At 44.0% G+C, this 12,301-nt stretch overlaps 1 protein-coding gene across 7 annotated transcripts in view; it reads right to left on the bottom strand.

Moving 5' to 3' along the window:
- The window catches only part of dlg3 (discs, large homolog 3 (Drosophila)), an 86,788-nt gene that overhangs the window by 71,158 nt on the left and 3,329 nt on the right, over positions 1-12,301 (bottom strand). For all 7 annotated transcript variants that reach the window (XM_028588742.1, XM_028588743.1, XM_028588739.1 and 4 more), the window contains exon 3: positions 6,145-6,230. In XM_028588742.1, coding sequence (XP_028444543.1) covers positions 6,145-6,230 — 86 coding nt within the window. The remainder of the gene's footprint in view (positions 1-6,144; positions 6,231-12,301) is intronic.

Raw genomic sequence — 12,301 nt, 5'->3', positions numbered from 1 at the left:
ATTAAGCAGTTCTCAAACTTCCATTTCTCTCTTTCTCTCCAGCACTGTGCCTGGGCCCAACAAGCAGCTGGGATCCAGAGGGGGAAGGATGTGGGGAAGGATCAGGAGCCATGCTGCACTGAATTAGAAGCTTGACAGGGTGGATCACAGAATACACAGAGAGGAGCTTATGATGACAGAGTCAAGTTTAAACCACAGTCATAGTTTGTGGGGTTTTTCTTTGGTAGTAGAGATTATGAACATGTGGCACGACCGTATGCGTTTCAGCATCAAGGAAGTGCACGGACTCTGTTATTTTCTCTTTTAACTTCCTGTCTTTACGGGAAGAAGGAATATGTCATGCTGTGTAGATTGACATTTGATGCTTGCCATCAACTTTACCTGCATTTTATCAAATATATGACCAGTTTCATCATACAGCCTGAACGACTGACAGAGATGAACAAACAAACATCAACTGATTATAACATAGAGGCAATAATTAGTTCAGTTCTCCCGCACAGCTCTGGGATCAGATCGTCATGGATCAATAGTTAGCAAAGAAATTAGACAAATGGTTAAAAATAATTAGCTATAAGAAATGTATAAATGGCTGAGATAGATATCTTAAAGTAATGATATCTTTATAATTATATGGTAAGTAGTTTTTGCTAGCTAAATGTAATTGGTAAATAGTTGAAAGAATCAGTCTCTCCCTAAGTAGTGTGAATGCAAACTGATCTAAACATTCAACATCAATTGTATAACAATATTGGAGCCAGGTAATTCTTAGGATAACAGTATTCAACCTAAATAATCCACAAATATTGACTTTTATATAATTAATTGTGATAACACATGATAAAAGGGTTCTTCAGACAAAGAAAGGAGCCACTGGACTAATCCTTCATGTTATTGGTCACAATTCTTGCAAATACTTAATTTCAAAAATATAATATGTTATTTACAGAATGCATTAGAATCCTTTCTGTTGAAAATAATGTCACTCGCTCAAGCTTTACGTGTTGAGGAACAGTCAACACAGTCTTTTGCTCTAAAGCGTCCATTTAAATGACAAGTCTATTGTAGTTCCCCTGTTCAACTGGCTGTATATAATCCAGTTTAGACTTAGCACATGAATTTCACAAACATATTGCCATTAAGTGATTGACTGGAGCGAGGGGCTGTTAAGCATGAAGGAATAATATTAGATTAAAGTTTTCATCTCATGTGAGGATTGAATTGCATAATTTTAACTATCACCTTTATACTATAGGCCTAAAAACCACAAAAAAACTTTACATACTATACTATACATGACGTGCACATTACGTGCATATTAGGGTTGCACAATTAATTTTACAATTTACAATGGCGGCCTGGCATCAGAAGGTCCAAAATGACCAGACAGAAAATGGACAAGGAGGCATTGTGGGACAAACCCAGTGGTCAGGCACAAGCACAAAGAGGAAATGTCTTCCTAAAAAAGATAGACTTTGTCCCTTATGTTAACAAAGACAACCGCCTGGGGTGTCTTGGTGGCCCCCCTGGTCAAACGTGACTTCCATAAAACCGCATGGGGCCGGGGCCGGGGACCAGTGTTACACATCGTAAGGTCTTTCTTTTCCTGCATGTCTTATCTCTACTGTAAATTTAAAAAAGAAGGCCCAAAGTGTAATCTTTGAGATTTAGAGACTTGATCAGCACACTGCATGTCTTTAGATACATTTCAGCTTGCTGAAGAGCTTGTGTGACACATTAAAACCCAGAAAATCTTTAAAACCAATTTCTAGTGGGCTCTTTTCACCTCTGTGATAAGTATTTGAAGTAGACAGTGAATGGTTGTCTAACAACACTACCAAAACTCCAATCCTCTAAAGCAGAGGTCTTCAACGTTTTTTAAGCCAAGGACCCCTTAACTGAAAGACAGACAGAGCAGGGATCCCCTACTACATATATTGTACAAAATGAAATTGCATATTAAACTGGGCCCACCATAACATGCAGGATGGCCTACAGCCTTTTCACATACCTTTTTATGCATAGAATACTAAGCTATTAAAATAATTGTTGGCATGATTTTATAAATCATGTGGCACAGTGAATCCTTAGGATGAACTGTATCTGTGGATGACTATCTTAGTGACTACCTTACCTATAGGCCAGAAAGCCTATCGTCAGTGGGGATTTATATTTGCTAATAATATGTTGGATTCATGTTCCATCCATCCATCCATCTTCGTCCGCTTATCCGGTGTCGGGTCGCGGGGGGAGCAGCTCCAGCAGGGGACCCCAAACTTCCCTTTCCCGAGCAACATTAACCAGCTCCGACTGGGGATCGAGGCGTTCCCAGGCCAGGTTGGAGATATAATCCCTCCACCTAGTCCTGGGTCTTCCCCGAGGCCTCCTCCCAGCTGGACGTGCCTGGAACACCTCCCTAGGGAGGCGCCCAAGGGGCATCCTTACCAGATGCCCGAACCACCTCAACTGGCTCCTTTTGACGCAAAGGAGCAGCGGCTCTACTCCGAGCTCCTCACGGATGACTGAGCTTCTCACCCTATCTCTAAGGGAGACGCCAGCCACCCTCCTGAGGAAACCCATTTCAGCCGCTTGTACCCTGGATCTCGTTCTTTCGGTCATGACCCAGCCTTCATGACCATAGGTGAGGGTAGGGCGAAAACTGACCCGGTAGATCGAGAGCTTTGCCTTCTGGCTAAGCTCTCTTTTCGTCACAGCGGTGCGATAGATTGAATGCAATACCGCACCCGCTGCGCCCGATTCTCCGACCAATCTCCCGCTCCATTGTCCCCTCACTGCAAACAAAACCCCAAGGTACTTGAACTCCTTCACTTGGGGTAAGGACTCATTCCCTACCTGGAGAAGGCATTCCATCGGTTTCCTGCTGAGAACCATGGCCTCAGATTTAGAGGTGCTGATCCTCATCCCAACCGCTTCACACTCGGTTGCGAACCGATCCAGTGAGTGCTGAAGGTCGCAGGCCAATGATGCCATCAGGACCACATCATCTGCAAAGAGCAGCGATGAGATCCCCAGCCCACCAAACTGCAACCCCTCCCCACCCCGACTACGCCTCGATATCCTGTCCATAAATATTACAAACAGGATTGGTGACAAAGCGCAGCCCTGGCGGACGCCAACCCTCACCTGAAACGAGTCCGACTTACTACCGAGAACCCGGACACAGCTCTCACTTTGGTCATACAGAGATTGGATGGCCCTGAGTAGAGACCCCCTCACCCCATACTCCCGCAGCACCTCCCACAGTATCTCCCGGGGGACCCGGTCGTACGCCTTCTCCAAATCCACAAAACACATTTAGACCGGTTGGGCATACTCCCAGGCTCCCTCCAGGATCCTTGCGAGAGTGAAGAGCTGGTCCGTTGTTCCACGACCAGGGCGGAATCCGCATTGTTCCTCCTCAACCCGAGGTTCGACTATCGGCCGAACCCTCCTTTCCAACACCTTGGAGTAGACTTTACCAGGGAGGCTGAGAAGTGTGATACCCCTATAATTGGCACACACCCTCTGGTCCCCCTTTAAAAAAAGGGGAACCACCACCCCAGTCTGCCACTCCTTTGGCACCGTCCCAGACTTCCACGCAATGTTGAAGAGGCGTGTCAACCAGGACAGCCCCTCCACACCCAGAACTTTGAGCATTTCTGGGACGGATCTCATCAATCCCGGGGCTTTGCCACTGTGTAGTTGTTTGACTACATCAGTGACTTCCGCCCGGAAATCGATGACAATCCCCATTATCCTCCAGCTCTGCCTCTAACATAGAGGGCGTATTAGTCGGATTCAGGAGTTCCTCAAAGTGCTCCTTCCACCGCCCTATTACCTCCTCAGTTGAGGTCAACAGTGTCCCATCCTTACTGTACACAGCTTGGATGGTTCCCCGCTTCCCCCTCCTGAGGTGGCGAACAGTTTTCCAGAAGCACTTTGGTGCCGACCAAAAGTCCTTCTCCATGTCTTCTCCAAACTTCTCCCGAGTGTCCAAAACATACGGCCTCAGATCAGATGAAACGATTATGAAATCGATCATTGACCTTCGGCCTAGGGTGCTCTGGTACCAGGTACACTTATGAGCATCCCTATGTTCGAACATGGTGTTCGTTATAGACAATCCATGACTAGCACAGAAGTCCAACAACAAACAGCCACTCTGGTTTAGATCAGGGAGGCCGTTCCTCCCAATCACGCCTCTCCAGGTGTCTCCATCATTGCCCACGTGTGCGTTGAAGTCCCCCAGCAGAACAATGGAGTCCCCACTGGAGCCCCATGCAGGACTCCAGTCAAGGTCTCAAGAAGGCTGAATACTCCGAACTCCTGTTTGGTGCATATGCACAAACAACAGTCAGAGTTCCCCCACAACCCGCAGGCGTGGGGAGGCGACCCTCTCGTCCACGGGGTAAACTCCAACACAGCGGCGCTCAGCCGGGGCTTGTGAGTATCCCCACACCCGCCCGGGCGCCTCACACCCTGGGCAACTCCGGAGAAGAAAAGAGTCCAACCCCTATCCAGGAGTATGGTTCCAGAACCAAGACTGTGCGTAGAGGTAAGCCCCACCAGATCTAACCGGTAGCGCTCCACCTCCCGCACCAGTTCCGGCTCGTTCCCCCACAGAGAGGTGACGTTCCACGTCCCCAGAGCCAGCGTCTGCAGCCCGGGTCTGGTCCGTCGAGGCCCCTGACCTTCACTGCCACCCATGTGGCATCGCACCCGACCCCAACGGTTCCTCCCACAGGTGGTGGGCCCATGGGCTGTGGATTCATGTTAGGACTTTTAATTCTTTTTTTACTTTAAAAAATTAACAATAATTTGGCGGCCCCCCCTGCATTGCATCTGAAGACCCCCTAAGGGTCCCGGGCCCCCTGTTAAAGATCCCTGCTCTAAAGGCAAGGTAAGGGCTCATTCCTATTTCTGTGGTAGGAGAGTGTATTTGTAAGGAACTGCTAATAATACATAATAAATTTAATACAGACCAATACTCGACTTCATTGAGTACATTAACCAGTCGCATCACACTTGGTCTCTTCTGGATAATAAAAAAGAACAGTAAGCGGTAGAAAATGGCCTGTTGCTTTTCCTCCTAGAATAAGGGTCTTTGAGGCTTCTTTCAGGCCCACATAATTTGATTAAATTAGTCTGATGATTCAGTGGAAGAATCCAGTTTGTTAATTCAAAAGGGATCAAAGCTGGCCATTGTGCCTGAATTCCAGTTTTAAAAATTACATTTAAAAATTTGTGCTAAAATTGAAATCAATTTTTTTTTTGGCATCAAAATTAATTTGTACCCCCACGTACCGCACGTAGACTAATGTTGCATGACTGTGAGTGCAGACAAATAATCACACACAAACACACACACACACACACACACACACACACACACACACACACACACACACACACACACATTAAGCAGAAGCGTTTTCCTAATCTCTGCTCAAAAACAGGCCAGGGATCATTCAGTTAATGGGCTATAGAAGTCAGCCAAAGATCAATTTCATTAACATTTTGGCAAAGCTGAAGGAAAGTTGTGAAGCAATATTAAATCATGCAAGTGACATGAAGTCAGGGGATCCTACCCATCCAAATATTATTAGGAGATCAGTGACATGGAACTACAAACAAAATTATTCATACTTTTAACCACTGTGTGGACTCTGTGATGCTCCTCAGTAAACATCTGAATATGGTTTAAATCTACACATAATGCAGCTTTTCTCTCTTCAATTCAATTGTTGAATTTTGTGTCCTACACTAAAAATATTCAAAATAACCACGTAACTGCAAGCACTTGTTATAATAAAAGGACTGGCAGACTTAATGAGAGCAGCCCATTGATGAGCAAATGGTAATCAGAGCTCTTTTGAGTCTGTCTAATTTCCTCTTTTCCCCTCTAGCCATGTGTCCCCTCCCTGACACTAACTCACCAGGTTACAGTCATAGCCAGCGTGACTCATGATAACATTTTGTACGTGTAGGAGTGCGAGGGACACGGGTAGTGACACCTTGTGTTGGCTGCAGAGTAACCTTTTTGCGCAGCCAAGGAGGCAAAGCACGGCACACAGCAGCATGTGTGACGCCAGATACAATGTAAACATATTTTCTCCAATGTATAATGTGAAGAAGGAAAATTACCTCCCACGCATCCTGCCTGCTGTCTTCTTTCACAACAGTTTGTTCAGTGTTCAGTTGCAAGGTCACCTCGTAACACTCTTGAATATCTGTGAGAAAAAAAAAAAAAAAATGATGCAATTTTTTTTCTTTACTTGGATCATTACAAACAGATGTTTGTGTTTGTTTTTTTTCTTTCTCTCTTGTTCATAACGTCTCAGCCTTCTCTTTGGTTGAGCAAAAGAATGCAGCGATCAATCATGGACACATCGGGAGATGTTTTCCTCAGTGGTGCACTGGGTGAAAACGTGGGGGTGTGAGTCGTCTGTTTACATGGAAGTTATGTCTCCACAATTGCAAACGCTCTTCATATCTTGTTGCTGAACTATATGACTCAGGTACTGACTGAGTAAATCATCAACTTAGTGTCTAAGAGGCCCACATTATAATATTTCATACTACCTGAACAATGTGCATCATTTTGATTATTTTAGTTCAACATCATCATAGATCAATTACACTGCAGGTCATTTCCAGTCTCGTTGCTTTAAAGCTCCATTTTATGGTGAGGGTACATGAGCACCTATACATGTTGAATACATGTAGACACTGCCCCCTAGTTGAGTAGTGGGCAATTCATACCCTGTAATATGCTTTGATTGGAGTGCTGTAGAAAGGGAGGTTGGTTTTTATAAAAGCTATTTCCTGAACTTTCACATTAAGGGATGTAAAATGATGCTTCAAACTTAATGTGAGGAATGTGACTTTCATTTATATATTTAATAACATGCCATTTGGTGAATCTAAGGGTGTAAAAGCAGAAATAATATTGACAAGAAAATCAGACTAAGTGTAAAGCAATGCCAGCAGCTCTGAAAGGCTGTCCTATGGCACGCAGGGCTTTGAGCTAAATGCTAACGTCAGCATGCTAACATGCTCGCAAAGATGAAGCTAACATGCTGGCGTTAGCAGGTATAATTTTAACCACGTTCCCAATCTTAGTTTAGCGTGTTAACATGCTAACATGCTAACTCTTTCTTAAGTACCACAAAATACTATGATTATTAGCTGACATCTCAGTGTGTCTTTTAAAGTTTTTCCTTTTCTTTCCAGACTCCACTCCTCCATTCTCCTCCCTTCTCTTCTCGTCTCCACTCATCACTTCTTGGCTCATTACATGCCCATGTTCTGTGGTCACCTATTGAGTGGCAGCCATTTGATGAGAATGCACTGGGACAACTTTGCTGATGTCACATGCAGGCCTGGTTACTGCACTGTTGACATAAAGAGGTTTCTGGAGAGAGTTCATCAACTTCCCAAAGTTCAATGTCAGGGAAATGAAACCTGACACATTTAAAACATATCTTTTTTTTATTATTAACAATGTGAATCTTTTGTTGAAGCAGAAAGAAAGAAAGCTCTGCACTCTATGTGTGTTTGTGTGCATGTGTGTGTGAGACAGAGAGTCAGTATGCCCCAACAAGATACTGTGAGAACAAAAGTGTAAGAATGGGGCATGTGACTCATCACTGTGTCTGAATGTGGAGGAGTGAAGCCATGTGTGGGCAGAGGAGTTTGTTGCCCAGCTGACTAAAGAGCAGTCTCACTTACACAAACTCTTATATCCATGCAGACACACACATGCTGTAGGGCCTACCTGCATATACACACTTACGTATGCAGGCACAGACATTCACACAAATACCCACAACACTGGAACAAATTGCTATACATAGGAATTTACCTAATGAAGGTTGAAGACGGAAACATTGTATTTTTCTAAATAAATTATTGCTTGCGTAATGGTCAGTGTGTGTGACTTTCTCTAAGCTTCTGATCTGCTACTTTCGATCATATCCTACGCACCTGCCCGACAAAAGAGGTGTGCAAAAAAGCTTTCCTACGTTATAAATAGGGTCCAAAATAACTTTTTGGTCTATCTGCCAATGACTGGTAAACTGAAAAAAAATATTTTTCAACTGGCCATAAAACTACACAAAATACGATATCATTAAAAACACTGCAGCTCATTGTTTTGCTGTCATAAAAAAGCTGATCTCTCCCCACACCCTTATCTGTAGAGCTAGCCAGCTGCTGTAGCTAGAAATGAGGCTGTAAAACCAAAACAATGAGCTGAAAGACGCTACAAAGGTATGTAAGGCTGAGGAGAACTGTCAAGACAGGCGATAACCCTCTGTGGGTTCATCCCTATGAGTGACACCTTTTCACATTTATTAAGTCATTTGACACATTGGTCATATAACAAAAGTTATTTCAGCTTCAAGTCTAGAAAATGCTGCATCTGTCTTGCCGGATTTGCTCATCAGCTGCACCCCGGACGCCTGACTTACTTTCACGCAACTTACATGTACACTTTTAATTACATCGTTTGCATCTATTCCTGGCAGAACTAACGAAACAGAGAAAAGTGCTCAATCAGGTCTTGAAGTGTTTTGAGGTCAAGATTCACAGTCGCACCAAACAGAGAGTTTTTGTTTTACAACTGTGACTTTCCAAAAAAATCTCTGAACTGTTCCAACCCTCACAGACCACATACATTCCTGGCCATGGAACAAAATACATAATCCAAGCCAGAAGTCTCTTGCACAGGACTTATTCCCCAGATCTCTTTTGATGTTGGGACTATTTTAGGATGGCCTGGTCGGGGCTCTGAGCCTTTTTGTCACAGTCATAGGGGGTTTCCTGCACCTTTTCCCTGTCCTACAAAGACTCTGCATGCAGCATCAGTGTGTTTCTGTGTGTGTGTGTGTGTGTGTGTGTGTGTGTGTGTGTGTGTGTGTGTGTGTGTGTGTGTGTGTGTGTGTGTGTGTGTTTTACTGCCAGCCAGGCCTCTTCTATTTGTCATGTACCTATTCAATTGGATTGAAGTCATCTCTGCATTGTCTGCCTGGATGAATCATACAAAAAAAGTGCTCTGGTTCTTTATATGATGATGAGCAAGCCACAGCTCACTAGAATAACACATTCACAGAAAACTAGGTCACAATTTCAAGACAGGGCAAACAATTCACCCCCTTGTCACTGCCTCGATAAAACATTCCCCAGGCATTTAGGGTATTCTGTAATTTAATGTGTGTCTGTCTGTATGTGTGCCCCAACTCCCTGCAGCCCCCTATGCCTCCCACTGCATGTTTGTATGTTGGAACAAAAGGGTGGACGCACAGTTAAGGCAACCTTTGTTCGTGACTGTGCAACCATGCAGACATCCAATCAAGTGGCCAGTAACTGAACCTTCCCACACTGCATCAAACACTGTTTTACTTCCCACAGTGCATCAAAGCTAGAGAGATCTCTTAAAGACAAAAACTGTCCTGCAATGTTGGCAGATCACTGTCTTCAGAAAAATGGCAAAACTTTTTTGTTTTGTAAATTATCATCTGACGACAAAAAAGTTTACAACACAGTCTGCTCAGTTCAGAAAGCTCTACACAAAAGCAACACAAAATGGTCCGAACAGAACCAGTTCATATGGCCTTGAGCATGTGAAGGCAAACACAACAGGAGAGGAAAAGAGGATGAGTAATGCTTATACAGCACTGTATTCCTATTAGTGCTGTGAACCAGCTGCTCCTCTGCTCTGCTTTCACTGATGAAAACCACATGTTGAACAAAGTCCTGTACCTGAGACACGCCGACCACAGGCATCTTCTTCCAGGATCAGTTTATTTTTCTGTGTGCCGGCTCGGCTCTGACTAAACATTCTTTATGAGGAATGCTTGGAATCCTGACTTGGTAAGCGAATTCTATCCCCTCTCTCACTTGGATAAATAACAAGGTATATTACATCTGATGTTATTAGATTTAAAACGGTTCAAAGCAACAAGCTATTATATAGATACATTTGTAAACCATTCATGTATTCTGCAGAAGTACATGAGTATTACTTAATGCAAATGTCTAATAAAAATGTTTTATGCAACAATTATTATTATATACTGTATATTATGCAAAACTGTGCAAATACTGGGTGAAATGGGCAATGATTGAGGGTGTTTTTTATGGCTTTGCCCCTTTCAGAGACAGACACAAGTTAAAGCCCCCCCCCATCGTATTTCACTGTAGAGCTGCGCACAGTGCATTGATTTGCCCCTCCTTGCTATCTGTGTGAAACACATTCGTACCTGTCTGTGACTAGCCCCGCAGCCGCCTCCTCTCCGTGCACGACTGCTTGACAGCAGTAAGCCTCTGGCTTTAAACGTGCGTTATACTCGCCGCAGCCGACCTGTCTCGTGCCAGTGTGACGTCATCTGAGCGCCGTAACTATTTATACTTGCGCGTGGTGGTCGCAACACTAGTTGCAGTCTTTAGTCTTGAGTCCTGAGCAGAGGTGGCACTGATGAGGAAAGGCTACCGACTTTGCTTCTTCTACAGACTAGAAGAAGAAGAAAAAGATAAACAATGGCAGAACTGGCAGCAGCATTGACGTCAATGTTTCGATTTGATTCAGTTACCTACTTTGTTGGATCAAGCCTTTCATTCACCATAAAAGAGCTCATCTTAACCTCTGTTCGCGCACTCAAAATCCTGGCGTGCCAGGGAGATCTACATCATTTTGACGTCACATTGGTGCACGGCAGGTCGGCTGCGGCGACTGTAAAAAGGCCTTTACTGTTTATCTACGGCAACAGCTTCCACAAGTTCATCTGGAACTCCCAAACCAGTAAGTCTGTTTCCCTCTGCCGTTGCTTTTCACATAGAGCTATGATAGCTGACATTAGCTAACGTTAGCACTTGTCACAGTGGACCTCTGTGTCATGTCTCCCACCCATGCCTAGGTCATGTTTATGTTTTCTTTATTATATTTGTCTCTTCCTGTTTTATTTTGAAATTCACTGTCTCTCATTCCAGGTCACTTCCCTTCTGGTCTTTGTCTACTTTCCAGCCTGTGTGATCACCTGCCCCACCCTAATGTGTTTCATCTGTGTCTAATTGTCTCCCTGCCTCCCTTAGTATATACCCCCGTTCTCACAAACTTACGTTTACGTTACGTTACGTTACGTTTACACGTGGCCGGCTATTTTCATAAATGGACATTTCAACCTCTCCGTTTTCAAAAATAACATTGTGCACAGCTGTCAGTTTTCAGAAAAGTGTTTGTTTAGACGTACCCGTGTATATATGCCGTCAATACCGTCAAGAGCATGCCAAACCTGTAGGTGGCAGTGTAACGAGAAGCTCAAGCCCACGTTAGCCAATCAGAATCCCAAAAATAACAACAACAGCAACAAATCACTTCCTCTCTCTTCTCTTCCTCACTTCCTCGGCTGCCTAAGCCTCCGTTTGTCTCAGTTTACATGTAAACGTGTAAATCTCCACTCTGGCCGGAGTTTTAAGGCCCCGTTTACACGAAGGGAAGACGCAGATATTTTCCTGCGGTTTGGCCTCTCATTTACACGAAAACCCCGTTTTTATCACAGAAAACGATTATTTCTAAAAACTCCAACCAAAGTGGAGATTTTGGAAAACTTTGTTTGCACATTTGCATGTAAACTGAGACAAACGGAGGTTTAGGCAGCCGAGAGAGAGAAAGAGGACTTGATTGGTTGCTGTAGTTGCTATTGTCGGGATTCTGATTGGTAACGTGGGCTTGAGCTTCTTGTTACATTGCCACCTACAGGTCTGGCGTGCTCTTGACTGCATTGAAGGCATATAAACACGGGTACATATAAACAAACACTTTTCTGAAAACCGAGAGGTAGAAATGTCCGTTTATGAAAATAGCCGGCCACGTGTAAACGTAGCATTAGAAAGAATCGTTTTCAGAGGCGAAGAGGAAAATGTCTCCGGGGTAAACGGGGTATTGGTTGCCAGATTGTCTAGTACCCTAGTGTCTATGTTCCAGCATTCATCATGTGTTTTTTACTGAGTTTTTGACTCGTTGCCTATTTGGACTCTGCCTTCAGCTTAGAGATTTGGCACCTCTGCCTTTGCTGGCTTTTGCCTGTTTTTTGGACCTCACCCTTGGATTTGGATTTGGACACTGTTACTTGGTTTTGGAATAAACCCATTTGTGAACTTGTCCTCTGTCTGGAGTCGTGCATTTGAGTCCATACTGGTTGTGCTTTGATACTATGCATAACATCAGTTGAGTTAACTTTAACCAGCCGGGTTCTATGTGAATAAACAATGGTAGAGAGAAACAGACTTAACATACTGCTGT

This window comes from Perca flavescens, chromosome 10 (assembly GCF_004354835.1).
Source record: "Perca flavescens isolate YP-PL-M2 chromosome 10, PFLA_1.0, whole genome shotgun sequence".
In the NCBI taxonomy this organism is placed as follows: domain Eukaryota; kingdom Metazoa; phylum Chordata; class Actinopteri; order Perciformes; family Percidae; genus Perca; species Perca flavescens.
Note: the sequence above shows the minus strand (reverse complement) of the source record. Positions and strands in the feature narration are given on the sequence as shown.